The following is a 20,820-nucleotide window of genomic DNA, read 5'->3' as shown; positions in this document are numbered from 1 at the left end:
GTTCCCATGAGAGCACACAAAACACACAGTCCTGTGCGATGCTCTTTTCACTTTTAGGGCTTTTTTTTTTTTTAGATTTTATTTATTTATTTGAGAGACAGTGAGAGAGAGAGGGAGAGAGAGAGAGGGAGCATGAGTAGGGGGGAAGGGCAGAGGAAGAGGGAGAAGCAGACTCCCCACTGAGCAGGGAGCCCAACATGGGACTCGATCCCAGGACCCCAAGATCATGACCTGAGCCAAAGGTAGATGCTTAACCGATTGAGCCCCCCAGGCACCCCTCACTTTTAGTTTTTAAAAACCTCCCTGGGGAATCTGATGATCAGCGAGGTTTTGGTGTCCCTGCTCCAGGTAGCTGGAATATGAGGCTGAAGGACAGGAGAGAAGCTACAATTTGCAACCATATCATTCATTCCACAGATATTTCCTGAGCACCTGCTAGAGGCAATGCTGTCCCCACGCGAGGCTGCAGCAGTGAGCAGTGACTGCCATCCCTGCCTCCCAAGGGCTCGAGGATTACTAGGGAGAAGCCGGTGATTACGGGGTGATGGGTGCTGCCGTAGGGAGGGACAGGATGCCAGACGTGCGCCCAGAAGGAGCACCTACGCTAGTCCTGGGGTGGAAGATGCAGTGAAGGCCTTTCCAGGGTGCCGAGCTGCAGGCAGAGCGCGGAAGGGAGGAGGACTGGAAAGGGGAGCTGAGCAAAGGTCACGGCCAGAGACGAGGGAAACCCACACCTGGGGCATGGAAGAGGGAACAGAAATAGGACATGGCCGTGTGGGGCGTGGGGAGGAAGATCGGGGGCTTACTCGTTCATTACTACACATCTACAAAGCAGCTCCTGGGCACCAGGCACTGGGCTAGGTGCCAGGCAGCAGAGAGGCTGGAGAAACCAGTCTGGCTAAGGCGCTGACTCAGGAGAAGCGGCCACACCGTCAAGGCCTGGAGAATAGAGGGCAGGGCGACCCGCAGCCAACAGAGGCCGGGCAGGAGAGCCGGGGGATGGGCTCTGGCAGAGAGCAGGCCTGACAGAGCTGACCAGCTGCTTGGGCAGAGGACAGGAAGGACAGGCAAGGGGTCCCTTCCTCTAGGTCACAGGAGGACCCAGGGTTGGTCCTGCCAGCCCCTTCCTGGTTCCGCCTGGCAACGGAGGGCACCTGAGGAGATATGCCAACACTGGGCAATCTTGAAAAGCCACCGGATCCTGCTTCTGGGAGCAAAACATTCTTTTTCCTGCTTTTAAAATTATCATTAAGAAAAAAAATCACAGAACTGACATACAAACACATTCCTATTGTAAAATACCCAAACATTACAGAAGTATGTAGAGTAAAAAAACGTTTTACTCGCCTTCCATCTCACTCCCTTTCCAGAACTGACCCCATTGACTGTTTGGTGTGTATCCTTCCAGACTTTTCTCCTACACGTTTGTACATATACAATGTCCCTCCTGGGAGCCAGGTGCTCTTCTCTGCCCTGATTTAAGGGTCTTTGTGAGTTTTAACTCCTCTAATTCTTGCAACAGCCCTAAGAGGGAGATACGTTATTACTGTTTCCATCATTTTCTAGAAAACAGAGATTCACAAAGGTTAAATAACCTGCCTAATGTCACAATGTGAGAAAACAACGGAGCAGGAATGTAAAGTTGGACAGTCTCACTCCAGAGCCTGTGCCTTTAGGGCTATGCCCTCTCCCACCGATTAGTGCACACACACAGATACAAGGTTGCTTAACGTCCATGCAATCACTCCAAATAATGTATGTGTTTTGCCTTCACTCACAATTCAATTGGTGGGGGAGGGGCGACTGCAACTAGCCTCAGTGCTGCATGAGAAAACGACAGCTTTACTTCTGTGAAAGGCTATTTGACTATTTACCAAAATTTGAAATTTCAATTCTGGGACTCTACCTGCAGAAATACTTGCAAATGAGCCCCAAGATACATACACAGAAATATTCACATGTTCATTCTGATGAAAATACCACTGAAATATTTATCAATAGGGAACAGTCAGATTAATTATGCCACATCCAACCCACAGAATATGATGCAGCCACAAAAAGAATGGGGCAGGTCAACAGCACTGCCTCTGAAGAATCTCCAAGAGATATTTATGCTAAAAATAAATGAGTAAGAAAAAACCCAAAGCAGGTTAAAAAACAGTATTTATGGTATGACCCTACTCACATTAAAAAAAAGAAAACAATAACCCTAAATATATGTATTCTATACTTCTAAATGCATAAGAAAAGTTCTGGAAGGAGACACACCAAACAATTAATGATGGTCACTTCTAAGGAGGAAAATAGGGCTGCGACTTTCACAGTTTACTTACATACTTGTAGATGGTTTGAGCTATTTATTTATTTATTTATAAAGTATTTATTTTTTCGAGAGAGAGACTGTATGAGCAGGGGGGAGGGGTGCAGGAGGAGGGAAAGAGAGAGAGAATCCCAAACAGACTCTACAGTGAGTGCTGAGCCCGATGTGGGGCTCGACCTCACAACCCTGAGGTCCTGACTGAACTGAAACCAAGAGTTGGACACTCAAGCGACTGAGCCACCCAGGCGCCCCAGTCTGAGTATTTTAGAATAAACATGCATGCCTTGTGATTTAAAGTTAAAAAATAAATAAAACAAAAAGATGGACTCAAGAGATGAACTGACCCCAAAAGCCAGCACTGGAAAAGCTGGGGGAGAGGGTGAAGCCGAAAGCTGTGGAGACAATCACCAGCTCAAGGGCCCTGGGGACAGAGGAACTTGGTGGAAAGCAAGCTGCCAAGGGGGACGGGGTTAGGAGATTTAGTTGGGAGTGAACTGGCAGAAGATATTTGCAAAAGACACATCTGGTAAAGGACGGTGACCCGAAATATACAAAGAATTCTTAAAACCCAACCATAAAAAAACAACTCAATCAAAAAATGGGGCAAAGACTTGAGCAGACACCCCACTTAAGAAGATCGACAGAGGGGCGCCTGGGTAGCGCAGTCGTTAAAGCGTCTGCCTTCGGCTCAGGGCGTGATCCCGGCGTTCCGGGATCGAGTCCCACATCGGGCTCCTCTGCTGGGAGCCTGCTTCTTCCTCTCTCACTCGCTTGCTGTGTTCCCTCTCTCGCTGGCTGTCTCTCTGTCACATAAATAAATAAAATCTTAAAAAAAAAAAAAAAAAAAAAGAAGATCGACAGAGAGCAGGCGGGCGCATGAAAAGATGTTCAATAGCACACTGTCATTCGGGAATTGCAAATTCAAACGACCAGGGGATAGCGCTACAGACTGGTTAGGCTGGCCAAGACCCAGCACGCTGACAACACCAAATGCCAGTGAGGATGGGGAGCAACAGGAGCTCTCACTCGTGGCTGCCGGGAATGCAAAATGGTGCAGCTACTTTGGGAGACAGTTTGGCCGTTTCTTAGAAAACTCAACATACTCTTACCATATGGTCCGGGAACCACGCTCTCACTATTTACCCAAATGAACTGAAAATGTATGTCCACACAAAACCCTGCACACAGATGTTCACAGCAGCCTTATGCATAATTGCCCAAACTTGGAAGCAACCGAGAGGTGAACAGATAAATAAACTGTGGTACATCCGGATAAAGAAATACTACTCAGCGCCAAAAAGAAACGAGCTATCAAGCCATGAGAAGACATGGCGGAACCTTAAATGCCTATTACTAAGTGCGAGAAGCCAGCCCCCTGGAGGGCTCCAATTCTAGGTCATTCTGCAAAAGGTAAAACTATGGAGACAGCAGAAAGCGCAGGGGTGGCCAGGAGCTGGCAGGGGTGAAGAGGAGGAGCACAGAGGATTTTTAGGACAGCGAGCCTCTTCTGCACGATACTGCAAAGGCGGATATATTGCACTTGTCGAAACTCGAAGAATGTACAGCACAGAGAGAGAACCCTAATGTAAACGGTGACTTTGGGGTGATGATGACGTGTCCATGCAGGTTCATCAGTTGTAATAAATGTACCACTGTGATGATGGGGAGCTTGCCCGTGTGCTGGGACGGGAGTATGTGGGGACTCTGTACTCGCCGCTCCCTTTTGCTGGGGACCTAAAACTGCTCCCAAAAATAAAGTTCACTAAGTCATAAAATATATCTTTGAGATCTCCATTGTGCAAATGTGCTTTCAAATAAATGGGGGAGCTCCCAGGGCCCTTCCTGCCTGGAAGCCTTTGTCTCAGCACCCATCACTCACCAGGATGTTGGCCAGTGGGTTGGGACTCAGATCGAGCTCAGCAATCCTTTGGCTCAGCCGGTGTATGGAGCCAATGAGGCAGGCTGGGAGGGGAGTCCGCTAAGGAAACTCTCTGGGTACTGATCACACAGGCACAGGGCAGGCTAGCCTGGCCCACTCTCTTTCTGAGCTGTTTCTCCACTGAACTATTTTCTTTACAAACATTCACACTTCTTTTGTCGTTTTAAATGAGTTCCTTTAGGAATTCCAGATGAAAATTAGCCATATCCTAGAAACCTTGGAAAACAGAAAAAGAATTATCCGTTATGCTACCACGCTAACAACTTCTGTTAGGATTTGGGGAGATTTCCTTCCAGTATTTTTTATATACATACCTTTTCGCCTAATTATAGTCTCAGCAAATATCTGTTTTTAGGACTCTGACTTCTCCTCCACTTGTTATTATGATCATTTTCCATAAAGCTAAATAATCCTCAAGATATTTTAAAGGGCACTGTATGAATCCATTTAGAGAGTGCACCTTAATACACTTAACTGTTCCATGGCTATCGAATATTTAAGTTGTTCGTAATTTCTTACAATTAAAAATAATGCCATGATGCTTCTAGTCAGAGAGCTGTTTCCGTATTTTGCATTATTCCTTTAAGGGAGATTTTCAGGTAAGGGATAACTGGGTCAGAGGGTGTCTCGACCTTGTTTATCACTGTTGAAATCTCTGCTCCGCTCAAGGGCCCCTCTTGTTACCCTCTCTACGTTTGCGTTTCTTTCTGTCTTGGCCTCAATTGGTCTAGAATATATCCTCTGTAGAAGACCTGTAATCCTTATCACTCCTCACTGCTTCCCCATCAAGCAGGGTTCACTCTTACTTCCATTACCCTCAAGGGCTCTTAAAGATCAGAGGATACTTGACAAATGACGATGCCAAGGAGGGACATGACAAACCACAGGAAGTGAAATGGGTTAGTTAGGTTGAGATGAGTGAGGAATTAAGAAGAAAGAGGGGACACACTAGAAAAAGGCCCTGGAAAGTGAGTCCCCAGAGCAGACCCTGATGGGACCGCTTGTGCTCATCTCGAGAAGGGTTCCTGAGAGCTGCAGAAGGTGAGGGGATGCAGAGGGACACACGCAGCTTGGCTGGCACCAGTGGAACTTGAAGGTCAATGAGCTCTTGATGAGACGAGCCGACCTGGGCTTATTTATAACCCGAGAGAGTTATTTGCCAGCTGAGCTCTAAGGTCTTCCAGAGATGGGCTTCTGGCAGAAAGTTCAGAGTCAGACGTGAGATGTGGCTCAATGAAGGCAGGGCTAGAGAAGTCCGATGCTGGAAGAGCCTGGGGGAGGCCAGAAAGGGCAAACTTGGAGCCCAGGCAGAAGGGCGGGCAGGTGATGAGAAGAGGCAAGGTCAACTGGAATGAGAACACTAACAGTGTTGGGTCTTCAGCTCACTGATCTGGGGGCAAAGGGGGCTACAGTGGGGCTTCTTAGTTGCTATCTGTAATTCTTTGGAAGGCAGAAGAGAAAGAATGAGACAATTTCTTCCCTATTCTTTCCACAAATATTTCTTCCTCTGGGGCCCTTTCTGATTATCCTAGTACAATAAACTCAAATCACACGATCCGTCACAGTCTCAGATTCTTTTAGAGGACAGGTAGGGCTTAACTGATTGAAAACAACGAACGAGCACATAAGGAAAGGGCCTGATCGTGCGTGTCATGGACGCAGGCACGGGTCCTAGCTCTGTGGCAGGTGCACTTGGCCTGGACTATAGACAGCATCATGGAAGGATACAGGGCGGGTTGTCCTCCAGACTCTTCCTCAGGGCATTCTTTGCCGCATTCCGTGCCACGAGGGGCACAGTCAGGTGCTCATCCACTGGCACCATTGGCAAGGCAGTGACATTGATGACATCCATGTTCCTGAAATGATCCATTGTCCAGTTTCTTGGAAACGGACAAAACAGGGAGTGTCCACTTAAGAGCCTCCCATTTCCTACTCCAGTCTTGTTCAGGCAGCCTCCTGGAAATCACACAGAGCATAGAACCACCTTAGAAAACACAACCCGCGCTCACCTGGTAAAACGTGCTACGCGCCACGTGGGGAGCGGAGCCCATTGTCTGACAAGCCCTTCTGAGGGATTTCAGGCATATTTACTGTTCCTTTCCTGTTGATGCTCCCCCCCCCCCCCCACCACTGCCATCCCGTTTCCCTTGAAAATTGTTTTAGTTTTTCAACTAAGGAGACTAGAGTGATTAAAAGGCCAGGGCTCCAGGCCACCCAGCATAACCAGTTTCCAAGTTAGAAAGGAAACCAAATCCCCGTCTCTCTGAGACTCACCTGCCAAGCCAGAGATTTGGATTCGTTTCCTAAGACCCTTCTCAGCTCTCAGATGCCAGGATTCTAAGACCCTGGGCCCATCTCCTCAGCATGAGGGCCCTGACCCACCTGAGGCTTCCTGCTCCTTCCCAGAAAACTGGCCCCATCACTACTCTTCCTCCTGGCTTCAGAACTCTCTGGCTGGACTGCCCCCCTGGATCCTGGCTTATTGGCCAGGAGTTCATACTTCCATCTGTGGCTTTTCCGTGGCCAGAGCCCAGGGGCACAGGCCTGGTTCTAATGAAGTAAAAGACTCAGATCGGCCCTCAGGAAGCTCATATGTGATGGAAGGAGAGAGCAAAGGTAGTTTAGTGGGAGAATTACCCCAGGGGCTCACCACATTGTCTTTTCCTCTCCTTGGGCTCCCGCCTTCTGCTCTGCCTTTCCCCAGCCCTGCATTCTCTATGCCTGCCCCTTTGCCCTTCCTCCTGGTCCCTACTCTGCCATGCTCTTGGTGCCTCTATGGCTTTTTACACGCGGTTCCCTCTAGTCCGTGCTCATCCCACATGATATATCTCCTGGAAAACCTTCTTTTATAAACAGTTTGTTTTTCTCTTTTTAAGTACGCTCCATGCCTAGCATGGGATCCAACCCAGGGCTTGAACTCATGACCCTGAGATCAAGACCTGAGCTGTGATCAAGAGTCAGACACTTAACCGACTGAGCCACCCACATGCCCCTCTTTTAGAAAACCTTCTTGAATTAGTCCAGGCCATTAGTGACCCCTCCCCCTTGGGAAATTCAGGATTCTGCTTTCATCTCTCCATTATACCACTGTAATTACAATTCTGAACTGGAATTATTTGCTTCCACATCTTTCTGCATTAGGCAAGTTAATCCCCAGGGATTAGGTACACTCAATATTTGATTCCATTTTAGACTCACTCACCGTACTTCTTTCTAGTCCGCAGAAGCTTGGGGCTGTCCCAAGTCAGCTGGACGGCAGGAAAGGCTGTCCCAGGCCCAGGTCAATACTATTTCCTCCTTCCAGCTCCTAGCCTTTCTCTATGTAGGCAAGGGGGAGAGGGTAAGGAAGAGGCAGGTGCATTTCAGGGCTTCTCACTTTCCTCCTACCCACTCCCCAGCAGGACTGCAAAACTATGGCATGTTCTCTGAGAAGCAGGCTTAGGGCGACTCTGTCAAGAAGCCTCTTCCTTTAACTTGACATTCTTACTCATGCCTAATGGAAGAATTGGCTATTATTGTGGCTCTTAAAAGAAATGTTTAAAATCTACACTCTGTTTTCTTCTGAATTTTTCATCATACCCTTTTAGGTATTCTCTGAAACTTGAAAAGCTTTTACCGTCACTCTTGGGGAGGAAAAAAGGATGGAGGAGAAAACGAACTTGCTGAATATCTACCCTGTGGGTCTCACTGTGCTGTGTTGGGGGTAGACGAGTGGAAAAATAACAAACATTCCGCCCTCATACAGCACATATTCTGAGAGCTGAGATTTGAATGTCCCCTGTTTAAAGTTAACATGTTAAACAATTTCAAGCATGTTTACATAAGTTAAAATGATGCTGACTTTGGAATCAGACTTTTGTTCAGTTTAAACTTCAGCCACTCAATGATGACTTACTGAGTGCCCAACACCAAGCCACCAGTGCACACTTACTGGGGACAGGGTGCTGACCTAAGCCAGACTTGATCCCTGCCTTAATGGAGCTTATGTCAACGAGGGAAGACATGCGATAATCACATTATATAAATAGTTGTGAATTATAACTGCAACCACTGCTTTGAAGGGAGGAATGCAGTGCTATGAGATGAACTGATACTGGGTTTGGATCTAGTCAAGGCTTGAAGGAAGAACCGGAGTTAATTAGATAAAGGGGAGGAGGAAATATCATCCAAGCAGAGGGGAACAAGTGTAGAAAGGTAGGAAAAGGCTATATCTGTGTGTCACAGTAGCCACTAACCACATGTGACAACTGAGCCCTTGGAATCTGGTTAGTGTGACTGAAGAACTGAAATTTTAATTTTAATTCATTTAAACTTAAAAACTGAAGCAGTTGATTATATGTTGAAATGATTATATGTTAACATTGATTATATGTTGAAATGATAATATTTGGGACACACGGAGTTAAATAAAATACTCAAATTAATATAACCTGATTTTTTTTTAATCTTTAAAATATGGTTACTAGAAAATTCTAAAAGACACATGTGGCCCCCATATGTTTCCACTGGAGAGTGCTGGATTAGACCGCGCAGTTTGGTTCTAGAACATAGACCTCTCCCCTTTTTAATGCACTGAGGTGTAGTTGGAAGAAAATTGTACTTGCAGCCGGAGGCCCATGGGATCTGGCCCTCACTGGATGGATGGATGACCTGGTGCACTCACTAGGCACCCAATAAACATCCCTTGAATGGCTCTGAGTTTGTTTATTTTTCAAATGGAACCAATAATACACACTGTTAGGACTTCAGGAGATCTGCTGCCCTTGCTCATTGCGCCACCTGGAAGTGGTCCCTGGGCCTCAGTTTCCCCTGCTTTTAAAAGCCGATCAGTGTCGGGACTTGGGGGAGGTGGCAGTCTGCGGAAGAGGGCAGGGCGGTCATCGTCTGTACGTCTTACCTGAAGACACCGGCGGAATCAGACGAACTTGGGGCCGGTTCCGCCACGGGTCCTTCAGCGGACCCCGCAAAGTTCTGGATGGGACATCCGACACCTGTTGCCCCCACATCCACCAGGAAGGGGTGCCCTTTGCTTTGTGGTCGGGGAGGAGGAAGAGGAGGAGGAGGGGCGTCGGGGAGAGGCCCATTTTGCTACTGTGAGTCCTGGCGTTCCCAAGGCAACGCCAGGCGCAGTCACTACTTCCACCTTTCCCACAACAATGGAACCGCGCTGAGCAGCCGCCGCGTCCGCTACACGCCGTTACCACGGTGACGGCCCCAGGTGGCTGGGGAGACCAGACCAATGGGTTTGTGGGGAGGGAGAGTGTAGTTCCTCTTCCCAGTCCATAGCACGGGGAATGTAAGTGACTCCAGGAGACATTCCCTCCGGAGTCTCTTTACTATACCGAGGGCAGTCCTCAAGCGTTTCTGGGGCTCGCATAGACTTCCGTTGTGCACCCCACCGCGCCGGGCACCCCCCACCTCCGGCGATGGTAGAGTCCGGGGCGGGGATGCGCGTGCGCGCACAGGTGGAGGGGGGCGGAGCAGCGCCGGAGTCGTGGTCGCGGCGGGTGACGCGAACCCCTGCAGGCGGTTTCCGGCAGGTATACTTGTGCGTTTGGACCTGGGCTTCTGGGACGCGCTAGGTCTGAGCACAGCGGCGCCGCAGGGCCCGAGGAGGGGTGGGACGCCCGGGCGTTTCCTAGGGGACTCGGGGCTTTCCAGCAGTTGGAGCGGCCCGGGTTCGGGGGACTGGGCGGAGGCTGTGTTCACTCCAGGCCCGTCACCGCCCTTCTCGAAGTGGGTTTCCTCGATTGTAAACTGGGATTGTAATTCCTCCCCGTAAATCGGCTGCGAAGAGGATTAAAGGGCGTGCGTGTGAACGTTTGTTCTTTACCGTTAGTTGAATCCAGCGGCCCGGGGTGGCCGAGTATCTGCCCGGCGCGTACTGGACTAGCTCTGAACTCTTTGAGAATCCAGTGAAAGCCAAAAACTGCTGCCTCAGCTTCTTGTTAGATTAAAATAGGATAATGTATTTTATGGCCCATTGCACACTGTAAAGCATTGCGCAGCGATGAAGTGATTATTATCAGCGCAGAGGAGTAGAGCTTATTTGAAGCCCAATTCCACCACCTTCCCACCGTGTGACTGGGGACAAGTTACTTCTCTAAACCGCAGTTGTCTGATCTTTTGCCTGGGACATACTTACCTCGATCTATTTCTCAGAGTTGTGAGCATCAAATGCCACGGCTTTTTATAAAGCACTGTAACAACCTGTAAGTGGGTACTCTTGTTATCCCTGTTTACAAATAGAGAAGCTTGAGGCCCAAAGACAATTAAGTTCTGGGGTCCCAGTGGGGCTGAGCGGCTGAGACATGACTGGAACCCAGATGTACTCCCTTCACTTTCTTAGAACTGAGCCCTCTTTCTCTTTCTCCAGTTTCACTAGAGAGTCAGCTGCTTTGGGCCAAGGGGCTCAGCTGGGACCTCTGGGTCCACCCAAAGTTCCAGAATCTTAGGGTCTAAGCCAAAGATGTTTGTGTATTATTGGATAAGACTTAAAAAGCATCTCGTCCAGACACTTCCTTTTCCTCCACTGTAATATATGGATGATAGTTCTCTGCTTAAGGGTTATGAGAATTAATGAGGTCATGAGGGAAGTGCCCCTGTTAAAACCCTGAGAAAGAAAGTAACTTGGCCAGGGTTTAGCATGCAGTTGAGGGGCAGAGCCAGACCTGGTACTTGGTCTGTTGTGTCCAAGTGATATGCTTATGTGTAGTACTCTTAGCACAGTTGCAGGTTTTGCAAGAACAACTTGGCCAAGTATTTTTCCTTCAGATGTTTCCAGGTGTTTGGAAGGGCAGGGGCTGCTTTTTAGTTGTTTTTTATTCATTTGTTTTGTTTTTTAATAATTAACATCATTGTAGTAATTTATTAAATCCAGAAGTATATTTCGTGTTTTTTTTTTTAATTTTTAAAAGATTTTATTTATTTGAGAGAGTAAGAGAGAGCACAAGCAGGGGGAGCGGCAGGCAGAGGGAGAAGCAGGCTCCTTGCTGAGCAAGGAGCTCGATGTGGGCCTCAAACCCTGGACCCTTCCAGGACCCAGAGATCATGACCAGAGCCGAAGCCAACCGCTCAACCAACTGAGCCACCCAGGCGTCCCAGTATATTTCTTTCTTAAATTTTATTTATTTATTTTTAATTTTTAATTTAATTTTTATTTTTTTAAAGATTGTATTTATTTATTTGACAGAGAGAGACAGCCAGCCAGAGAGGGAACACATCAGGGGGAGTGGGAGAGGAAGATGCAGGCTCCCAGCAGAGCAGGGAGCCCGATGCGGGGCTCAATCCCATGACCTGAGGACTGAGCCACCCAGGCGCCCCTAAATTTTTTTATTTTTAAGAAGATTTTATTTATTTGAGAGAGAGAAAGAACACGAGTAGGGGGAGGGGCAGAGGGAGCAGCAGACTCCCCGCTGAGCAGAGAGCCTGACATGGGGCTCGATCCCAGGACCTGGAGATGATAACCAGAGCAGAAGGCAACCGCTTAATTGACTGAGCTACCCAGGCACCCCCAGAAGTATATTTCTTTAATATAGTTTGATATTATAACATATGAAATTACTACCACTTGACCACTTTTTACCTATACAATGATGATTTCACTAAAGCCATCATCCTACTCCCGTTCCCACATTTAACCACAGTGAGCTGTTTGGTGTATCTTTCCAGAATTTTTTCTATTTTTTAATGTATACACCTATATTCTTGCCTTCCCCCCCCTTTTCTGTCTTCTCTTATGACATTATAGTATACACACTGTTCTGCATCTTGCTTTCTTAATGTTTAGAGTGTGTTGGAGGTCTTTCCAGGTCAGTCCATACACAGCTGCCTCATTGTTTTTACTTGTCCTCTTGCATTCCATTATAAGAATGTGCTACAATGGATTTGGCTGTACCAACCATTGGTGGGCATTTTGGATTGCTTTTTATTTTTCCAAAATAAAATACTTTTTATTTTACCAACAGTAGGGAACATTTGTATGTACATGTCCAGTTCTTTCTGGAGGATAAGTTTTTAGAAGATTTGGGGGCCAAAAAGTATGCACATTTAAAATTTTACTAGGTTTTGCCTAACTGGGAAAATGACAGCATCTTATGTTTCCACCTAAAGAAAACGGAAGTGTCTTTTTCTCCACACCCTCACCAGCCTTGGATATTATTCATCTTTTAAGTTTTGCCAATATGGTGGATGAAAATGCTTCTTTTTATGATGTACCCCACTCATTATTAATACAGGGGTAATTTGATATATACCTTTAGCCAACTGACCATGGTTGTGGACCTTGGGAAAATTGGCTAACTTCTCCACGCCTTAGTTTTCTCATCTCTGATAAGGATAGGAAAATACCTACCTGATGGGGTTGCTGCAAGGAATAAAAGAAATCTATGAAGCGTGCTCAGCATTGGGCCCTGGTGGCTGTGCAGAGAGTGATACAAGTTTGTGTTACTGTGCTCTTTTCTTTTTGGAGTTAAACTCTTTCTTCCCAGATGTTCCCGTTTCATTCTTGTTCTGCCCTCTACAGACATCAGATTGTCTTCCCTCTTCCACCCTTTTACTTTTCTCCAGCAGAAACAATGCCAGGCCCTTCCACTGTTTTGAATGACACGGTCACGCAGCTTCAGCCTCCCTCAGCATCTTAGTCCCCACTGCTGTCCCATCCACTACCAAGCTGGAAGCATTTTGCTTTGTCCAAGTCCTCGTGTTGTGCCCAGGCCCAAATGCCATCCCCCAGGTTGTGGGTCTACTCTGTTTTTAATTACAAATACACACCTACCAATGAACTTCTCATGAGTACACCTGCTCCAAATATCTTTATTTTTATTTATTTATAAATCATACAGACATGAACTTCTGTATTTTATATTGTGAAACCTCCAAAGAAGCTTCTAGACTTTTATCATTAATCTTAGTGACATTAATTTCTGCATCACTGACGATAGCATGGTTTTTCGTCACGTTCTCATTGAGTGCATGTCGTCCTAATTGTGATGGATTCATACAATGAGTTATCTTTCAATGATAGTTGATACAAACCTTGTTTCAAATGGTCTTGAGAAGTTCTCTTTTTTTTGGCCAGCTTCTTGTCAGATGTGATTAATTCATTTTTTAAATAGGATTTTATTTATTTGGGAGAGGGAGCACACACAAGTAAGGGGAGGGGCAGAGGGAGAGGGAGAAGCAGACTCCCTGCTGAGCAGGGAGCCTGATGTCAGGCTTCATCCCAGACCCTGAGATCATGACCTGAATCGAAGGCAGATGCTTAACCGACTGGGCCACCCAGGCATCCAGTTCATCACTGTTTCTATCTCATAATGTGGTGGAGGAAGATTTTATACGTTGGAGTAGGAAAATTGAGAGCTTTGTTTCCTTCTGTTCATTTGTGCTTTTGTTATGGTTATCTTCAGTCTACAGTTTCTTAGAAGGAATCTTTTTAAACTACTTGTGTATTATAAGTTAAAATTGGATAATATCTGGGAAGAAATGAACCTTGACCTCTGTCTCACACCTTATACAAAAATTAATTCCAGAGGAATCATAGTTCTAAATGTGAAAGCTAAAACAATAAAATTTGCAGAAGGTTATATATATGAAAATATGATCTTGGAGTATGCAAAAATTTCTTAAATAGGATATAAAACACTAATCATTAAATCAAATTGATAGATTTCATTAAAATTAAGAACATCTTTAATCAGAAAGAAACCAATAAGAAAGCAAGAAGACAAGTCCCAGATTGGGCGAAAATATTTTCAAATATCATTCTTTCTCTACAACAAAGGACTTAATATTCAGCATATATAAAGAGCCCTTACAAATCAACAAGAAAATGATAGAAAACCCAGTAGAAAAGTGGCAAAAGACTTGAACAAGCATGTCACAAAAGTGGGTATCTAAATGTCTGATGAGTATATGAAAAGGTGCTCAATTTAATTACTTATTGGGAAAAAGCAGTTCAAGCACACGGTGTGGTACAACTGCATACCTACCAGAATAGATAAAAAAAAGAAACGCCCAAAGTTCAAAACTTTGTACACTGTTGGTAGGACATATAAATTGGTTCACCCACTTTGGAAAACCATTTAGCAGTATCTACTACAGCTGAACATATGAATGCTCGACAATTCCAGAATTCCACCCCCGGATCTAGAATCAGAGTATACTTACGTGTACAGAAGTACATGTCCAGGCATATTCTTAATAATACTGTTTCTAATTGACAAAAACTGAAAACAATCCAAATGTCCACTCACTCGGTAGACTATTTCACTGCAATGTGAACGAACAAACTCTAGCTGCACAGAACACAGACCAGTCTCACAAACATATCGAGTGAAAGAAACCAGACCCAGAGGAAGACCTCCTGCGTGAATCCATGGATATAAAGCTGCTGGGTGAGGTTTGCAGGGTGATGACATGCTCTGTATCCCGATCTGGAGGGTGGCTGCACAGGGGTGGGGGGGCTGTGCAGGTGTGGTCAAAATTCATGAAGCAATCCATTTACAATCTGTATGCTTTTCTGTATTACACATAAATATACAAACACCCCCAGCCCCCCAAATGGGCAGTGTCAGTAAACCTACTTCACTAGGTTACAATCTGCTGAAAGCAGATGTGTGGTAGTGTCAGCCCTGCCATGTGCTCGGCCTCCTCCTTCCACGGGACACCTCACCTGCCACACAGGACAGGTGACCTTCTGACATAGGACTGAGCAAGGGGCACCATTCTCTGGACGTGAAGGATCAATAGAGCTTCGTTTCTTTCAAATGGAGTCTGTGCAGGGCCTCTTGCCCCACGTGTGATTCTCACCAGCATCCAGGAACAAGCAGGATGGCATTCCCTGCTCTTGACTGTAAATCTGGTGATGTCACCTTGTGTGACAAAACTTGAAACAGGCAGGTTAGGCACTAACCCTTGGTGACAAAACTGGAGAACCCCACAGCCCTGCACTGAAATGCTAGTGCCCACTTAGGGCCTTAGTCTTTCTAAACCTCAGCTGTTCCGTGGGGATAACAAGAGGAGTAAACAAAGGGGGGGTGTGAGAGTCGAGGGGTCTCACGCAAGGGGCTCATTGAGCATTCTCCCTAGTGAGCTCTCAACACATGGGTGCCATCACCAGGATTGTGAAGAGCCATGTAGTAAGATGTATGTTTTCATGATTTGAGGACGGGAGCATAAGGTCATTGACCCATCTGTTTGTGACTTTTTCTGACAGTAGAAGGGAGCATCGACCTTCCCTTCATCAGGCCAACGATGCCTCTCTTTGGAAATACGTTCAGTCCCAAGAAGACGCCCCCTCGGAAGTCCGCTTCTCTCTCCAACCTGCATAACGTGAGTATCACCACTGGGGCCCATCCCAGTGTGCGGGGACTGGAGCATCAGGCCTGGTCTCTGATGGGAAGTGGTCCTCCAGAGGCATCCTTGTAAGGAGGACATCCTTCTAATTCATAGTATTGCTACTGCTAAAAACAGTTTTAACCCCCGGGGTACCTGGCTGGTTCAGTCAGAAGAGCGTGCAACTCTTGATCGGGGGGTGAGCCCCACGTTGGGTGTAGAGATTACTTCAATAAATAAACTTAAAAAATATTTTCTTTTGGGGCGCCTGGGTAGCGCAGTCGTTAAAGCGTCTGCCTTCGGCTCAGGGCGTGATCCCGGTGTTCCGGGATCGAGTCCCACATCGGGCTCCTCCACTGGGAGCCTGCTTCTTCCTCTCTCACTCGCCTGCTGTGTGCCTGCCCTCGCCTGCCCTCTCTAGCTGGCTGTCTCTCTGTCACATAAATAAATAAAATCTTTAAAAAAAAAAAATATTTTCTTTTAACTCTTGTTTGGAAATCACCATCAGAGCATGTTCAAGAACCTAGTAAGACAGTTGATCTCAGGATAATTTTTGGCTCCAAATGGTATTATCCAACTTGCCTTTGCTTTATTCCCAAGACTTGGCCAGGAATTGGTTTTAATCGTGTCTGAGAATCAAATTCATTCTTAAAGGGTGATGTTTTGCCACCATTAAGGGCATTCAAGGGTATGTTGCAGCTCCTGGATCGGGTGGTTAGCATTTCATGCCTTTTCTGTGACCTGTAGAGCTCCCTGGTAAGCAAGGGATAACAACGTAGGGGGTTATTACCTCTAAAAAGGATTTTCTACTTTATTAAAAATCTATGGTAGGATTATTTATTTATTTATTTATTTTATTTATTTTTTTAAAGATTTTATTTATTCCTTTGACACAGAGAGAGAGACAGCCGGCGAGAGAGGGAACACAAGCAGGGGGAGTGGGAGAGGAAGAAGCAGGCTTCCAGCAGAGGAGCCTGATGTGGGGCTCGATCCCAGAATGCCAGGATCACGCCCTGAGCCGAAGGCAGACGCTTAATGACTGAGCCACCCAGGCGCCCCTATAGTAGGATTTTTCAAACTGTGAAGTGCCCAGCAGATGTCAAATAATTCAGATTTCGGCATATAAAGTTTTTCTGGAAAACATGTATAATAAAATGGGAGGTTTCTTCTTGGAGCTTAGAAGTTTTTGTTGTACCTTATTGGATTTTCTGACTTTGAACAAAAGTTACGAAATGTGCCCAGTGATGGTCAGAGAAAAGAAATGAGTGGCTGGGGTCACACAGTTAGCTGGGGAGGTGTGGGGACTGGTGTGCACGTGCTTCCTGAAGCCCCAGGCGGTGTCTCGTCCACAGCTGGATCGGTCAACCCGGGAGGTGGAGCTGGGCCTCGACTACGGAACCCCCACTATGAACCTGGCGGGGCAAAGCCTGAAGTTTGAAAATGGCCAGTGGATAGCAGGTGGGCTGATGTCCTGCCGTGGTGTCTGCCGAGACGGTGGGAGCAAAGCCCCCGCGTAACTGCCACTTCTGTCCTTCCACCAGAGACGGGGATTAGTGGTGGCGTGGACAGGAGGGAGGCTCAGCGCCTCCGCCGGCGGAACCAGCAGTTGGAGGAAGAGAACAACCTCTTGCGGCTAAAGGTGGACATCCTGCTGGACATGGTGAGGAGGGCGATGGGAAGGGTCGCCTAGGCTTTCCTTGGGGGGAGGCTCCACCGCGGGTCATTCCATCCAGCTGATCCCTCTGAGGGCCTGCTGGCCCTGGGTCAGTTGCTTTGAACCCGAAGATCCACATCAGACAGCGTCCCTGCTCTCAGGGGCTCCCGGTCTAGCAGGGAGGTGGGCAGTAAACACAGCAGCAGGGCCTCCTGGGGAGAGCCACGGTTGGAGTCTGCGTCGGCCCGGGCGTCAGCACAGGACAGAGAGACAGTCATTCCGTCGTGTCCGGAGGGTGTCAGAGGAAGGGATATTTGAGCTAAATGTGGAAGGCTAAAGGGAGGAGTGGGGGATGGGATGAAGGCATTCCAGGAAGGCGGACAGTCTGCCCGTGGCTTGGAGGTGTCCCACATCATGCGAGCGCGGACCAGCTGAGAAGCACGCTCTGTGCCAGTCTCGGCTTCTCGTGGCTGCGAAAGACCCTGCAGGCTGCTGGGCTGAGGCTGCAGGTGAGAGCTGACCGGGACGCAGGAGAGCCCTTGCTGTCACGCGTTCTGGAGCCAACCCGCCTGGTTCCTTGTGCAGCTCCGCCACTGGCTTTGTGACTTCAACAAATTAATTCACTGCTCCGTGTGTCGAAATTTAGTTTCTTCATCAGTGAAATGGGCACCAGAATAGGGTCTGCCTTGTACTGAGTTAATAAGCTAAGTAAAGCACTTGGAACAGAGAATTGATCAGAAGTGTAGCTTTTTTTCCACGGTAAGCCTACCTGTACTTTGGAGAGTAAAGTTTCTGTCCCTGTCCTGAATATCTTCCACCTAAAGTCCATTGAAAGATCCTAAGGAGGAAAGTGGCATTCTTTTTCAAGTACTTTTCCCCCTAATCACCATTCTGGGAGCTATAGCTCAGAAACAACTCAGACCCTAATTCTTAGCCTCAGGATGGCCCACTGTCCGCCATTTTCGTCCCCTGAGGCCTGCTGTCTTTAAGGCAGTGAATGCCGCGCAATCCTAGGTGACCAGAATGTTGTGAGGGTGGACTGTGACGGAGAGGCCCTGGGGGTTCCCCAAGGGGTTCCCATGGTGGAGGGTGTGAGAGAGAGGCCAGGGGGCCTTCCCCCAGTGCACGGAGCTGCCCTCGCAAACGTGACACAGCCCGGAAAGGTCCTTCTTTCTAGCAGCCCGCTGCCTGCCTTTCAGCTGTCTGAGACCACCGCCGAGTCCCACTTAATGGAGAAGGAATTGGAGGAGCTGAAGAGCGTCAGCCGCAGGAGGAAATGAAGCCCCTGAAGACATTCGTTAGGAGAAAAGGAGAAGCCCACCGACCAGAGGAGTGGGACATGGCTGAGGGCTTTTTGTAGCCGAACTAGGGGATTAGGTCCTGGGAGAAAGGGTCATATAACGGGGCCAAAAGACCCTGGCCCGCTCGGGGCGGGGGGGGGGGGTGCAGCAGGAAGGTACAACATACTGGTGGACACCGCGACCCCCAGGCCAGGGCGGGGAGCAGGAATGAGCCCTGGGGTGCTGTCCAGTGGTCACTTCACGTAAGAAGGCACCTTCCCAGGTTCTGCCTCACTGGCCTGATGCTGCTGCGGAAGCTGCTGGAGTCATGGCGTCACCCCTCACGCTGGCATTTGGGGTGTGGCATCAGCAGTTCCAAAGGGCCCTGTGTTGGGGGCCTCGGATGCACAGCCCTCCCGGTTCTCTGCCCCCACCCCCAGGGGGCTACTCTCTCTGTTCTTTGAAGAATAATTGTTCTCGGAATCCACCCCCTCTCCTAGCTTCAGCTTCTCGAAGGTGGCGGTGGCGGTGGCAAGCCCCAGCCTTCCATGGCAACACTCTTATTTTTGTGCTACTTTCCTGTTTACTTTCTAAAAAATTAAATGCTGGTATGTCATCTGTCTGTGGCCAAAGTGACCGAGAAATGAAAGCAGCAGTTCTTGAAGAAGTCAGGGGAGCCTGGAGTCTAAGCTTCTGTTTGGCTGCCCAGAGACAGTTTTTAAGTTGTGGGGAAATGTCACCCTTGCACGAGAAGCAGTCCCGCTTCCCGGGCATCCGCAGAGGCTGACCGGGACAGGAACAGTCTCTCTGCCCAAATTCCTCTGCAGTCCTCCAGAGATTTGGGACTAGGTCAGACCTGGCAGGGACCAAGTTGTCAAGCAGTCGAGTGTTCGGGGCGGGGGGCTGCATTCCTAGAGAGGGAGTCCTTGCCTAAGTCCTCGTGAGAGCAAAGCTGCTCTGGTTGGGGGAGGGAGTCAGAGGGAACCCAGCTCCCAAAGTTAAGGGGGAGGGCACTGCGATGGGGACAGAGCCCAGAGCTTTAGCCTGGCAGTGGCTACGATGGTCAGCACCTTGCCCTCCTACACCTGTCTCCCTCAGCTCAGCCCCGTGAAGCTGGAACTGTCAGCAGGTGTCCTCAGAGGTAAGGAACCAGATTCCAGGAGGTTCAGAAACTGGTCCAGGATCATACAGCAGAGGTGTGAGAGCCTGCTGACTCCCAGCTCCTGGTGAAAGAGAGGGGCTGCTGGGGGACGGCCTCTAATGGGCCAGCTCAGGGGAGATGGATAGAGGTTCCAGCCCATAAGCTCACTTTCTGATGAAGGGGAGAATAACTCCGAAGAAATTAGAGGATACAAATGTAAATGGGCTGTAAATGCTGCCCCTAATGGGAGCAGCGGCGAGTTAGCTTGCTCCTGGCTCAGCATCCGTAGCAAGGATCTACTGAGTGCCCTCGATGCCAGACACCTGTTGCCAAATCTCATAGAATCCAGGTTTGTTCTCGTCCCCTGCTTTTAGATGAAGAAACGAGCTGCTCTCAAGGTGACACAGCTGGACGGGGTGGAGCCCAGACTGAAACCTTGGGAATCATGAGGGGCAGGTTTGGTTGTCACAATAATGTGGGTTCCCACAGCGCCCTGGCACCAGAGAGGGCTGGAGCCGTTATGTGGGACAGTTCTGCAGTGAAGGAGGACTTTTATTTTGAGCGATAAGGGAAATAAGCTGCTGGTGAGTTTGAGCAGAGGAGTGTTATGATCAGTTTTTTTTTAAGATTTATTTATTTTAGAGTGTGCCTTGGGGAGGGGCAGAGGGAGAGAGAGAACCTCCACCTGAGTCCCTGCTGAGCACAGAGCCTGATCCCCCCCCCCGGGGGGGGGGATCGATCTTTCAACCCTGAGATCATGGCTTGAGCTGAAATCAAGAATCAGACGCTCAACCGACAGCCACCCAGGTGTCCCAATCAATTTGTGTTCGCTGATGGATGTGAGAAAAAGGGAAAGGAGAAAAGAGGAAGGTGGCCACATCTCACCACCCCAACCCTTGTATTTTTCCCAACGAGATATTATCTACTTTCAAGTTCTTACCTTTCTAGTCAGATACATCCTTCAGGCTCTGGTTAAAATTCCTCCTCCTTCAAGGTCTTTATGAACCAAACCTGCTACTTAGGGGCCATAGTGCCATCTGTGTGACGTTATCTCTTGTGATACCACAACAATTTTGTCAATTTCTGCGCTGCGTGTTGGGTTAGTGGGAGCTGTTACTGGGGAGCTGCACGAAAGTTCTGGGGGCATCAGCG

General features: G+C 48.0%; 2 protein-coding genes across 3 annotated transcripts in view; one reads left to right on the top strand and one right to left on the bottom strand.

Moving 5' to 3' along the window:
- Positions 1-9,396, bottom strand: part of FAM227A (family with sequence similarity 227 member A) — a 79,471-nt gene extending 70,075 nt beyond the window's left edge. The window contains exons 1-4 of the mRNA XM_026479628.4: positions 9,157-9,396; positions 7,462-7,577; positions 5,988-6,215; positions 4,200-4,282 (exon numbers count right to left, since the gene is read on the bottom strand). Of these exons, the coding sequence (XP_026335413.2) occupies positions 4,200-4,282; positions 5,988-6,129 (225 nt within the window). The 5' untranslated portion in view covers positions 6,130-6,215; positions 7,462-7,577; positions 9,157-9,396. The remainder of the gene's footprint in view (positions 1-4,199; positions 4,283-5,987; positions 6,216-7,461; positions 7,578-9,156) is intronic.
- A 326-nt stretch (positions 9,397-9,722) lies between these two features.
- Positions 9,723-19,144, top strand: CBY1 (chibby family member 1, beta catenin antagonist). Of its 2 annotated transcripts, none has more exons than XM_026479622.4 (5): positions 9,723-9,799; positions 15,478-15,590; positions 16,946-17,051; positions 17,135-17,253; positions 18,447-19,144. In XM_026479622.4, exons 2-5 carry the CDS (start codon positions 15,513-15,515, stop codon positions 18,525-18,527), a joined length of 384 nt encoding a protein of 127 aa, XP_026335407.1. In that variant the 5' UTR covers positions 9,723-9,799; positions 15,478-15,512; the 3' UTR covers positions 18,528-19,144. The 2 variants fall into 2 exon arrangements, with proteins under 2 accessions (XP_026335407.1, XP_026335405.1); XM_026479620.4 differs by having other exon boundaries at positions 9,726-9,799; positions 15,475-15,590.
- Positions 19,145-20,820: the final 1,676 nt, after the last annotated feature.

Source organism: Ursus arctos, unplaced genomic scaffold, assembly GCF_023065955.2.
Source record: "Ursus arctos isolate Adak ecotype North America unplaced genomic scaffold, UrsArc2.0 scaffold_21, whole genome shotgun sequence".
NCBI classification, from domain to species: Eukaryota; Metazoa; Chordata; class Mammalia; order Carnivora; family Ursidae; genus Ursus; species Ursus arctos.
This window is presented reverse-complemented; position numbering and strand designations above follow the sequence as displayed.

Excerpts from the sequence above, each read along its gene's own strand:
- CBY1 (XM_026479622.4), top strand. The coding sequence starts at position 15,513 with ATGCCTCTCTTTGGAAATACGTTCAGTCCCAAGAAGACGCCCCCTCGG. Across the intron at positions 15,591-16,945 it reads CTCTCTCCAACCTGCATAAC|CTGGATCGGTCAACCCGGGA; the intron begins GTGAGTATCACC and ends TCTCGTCCACAG. Across the intron at positions 17,052-17,134 it reads AAATGGCCAGTGGATAGCAG|AGACGGGGATTAGTGGTGGC; the intron begins GTGGGCTGATGT and ends TCCTTCCACCAG.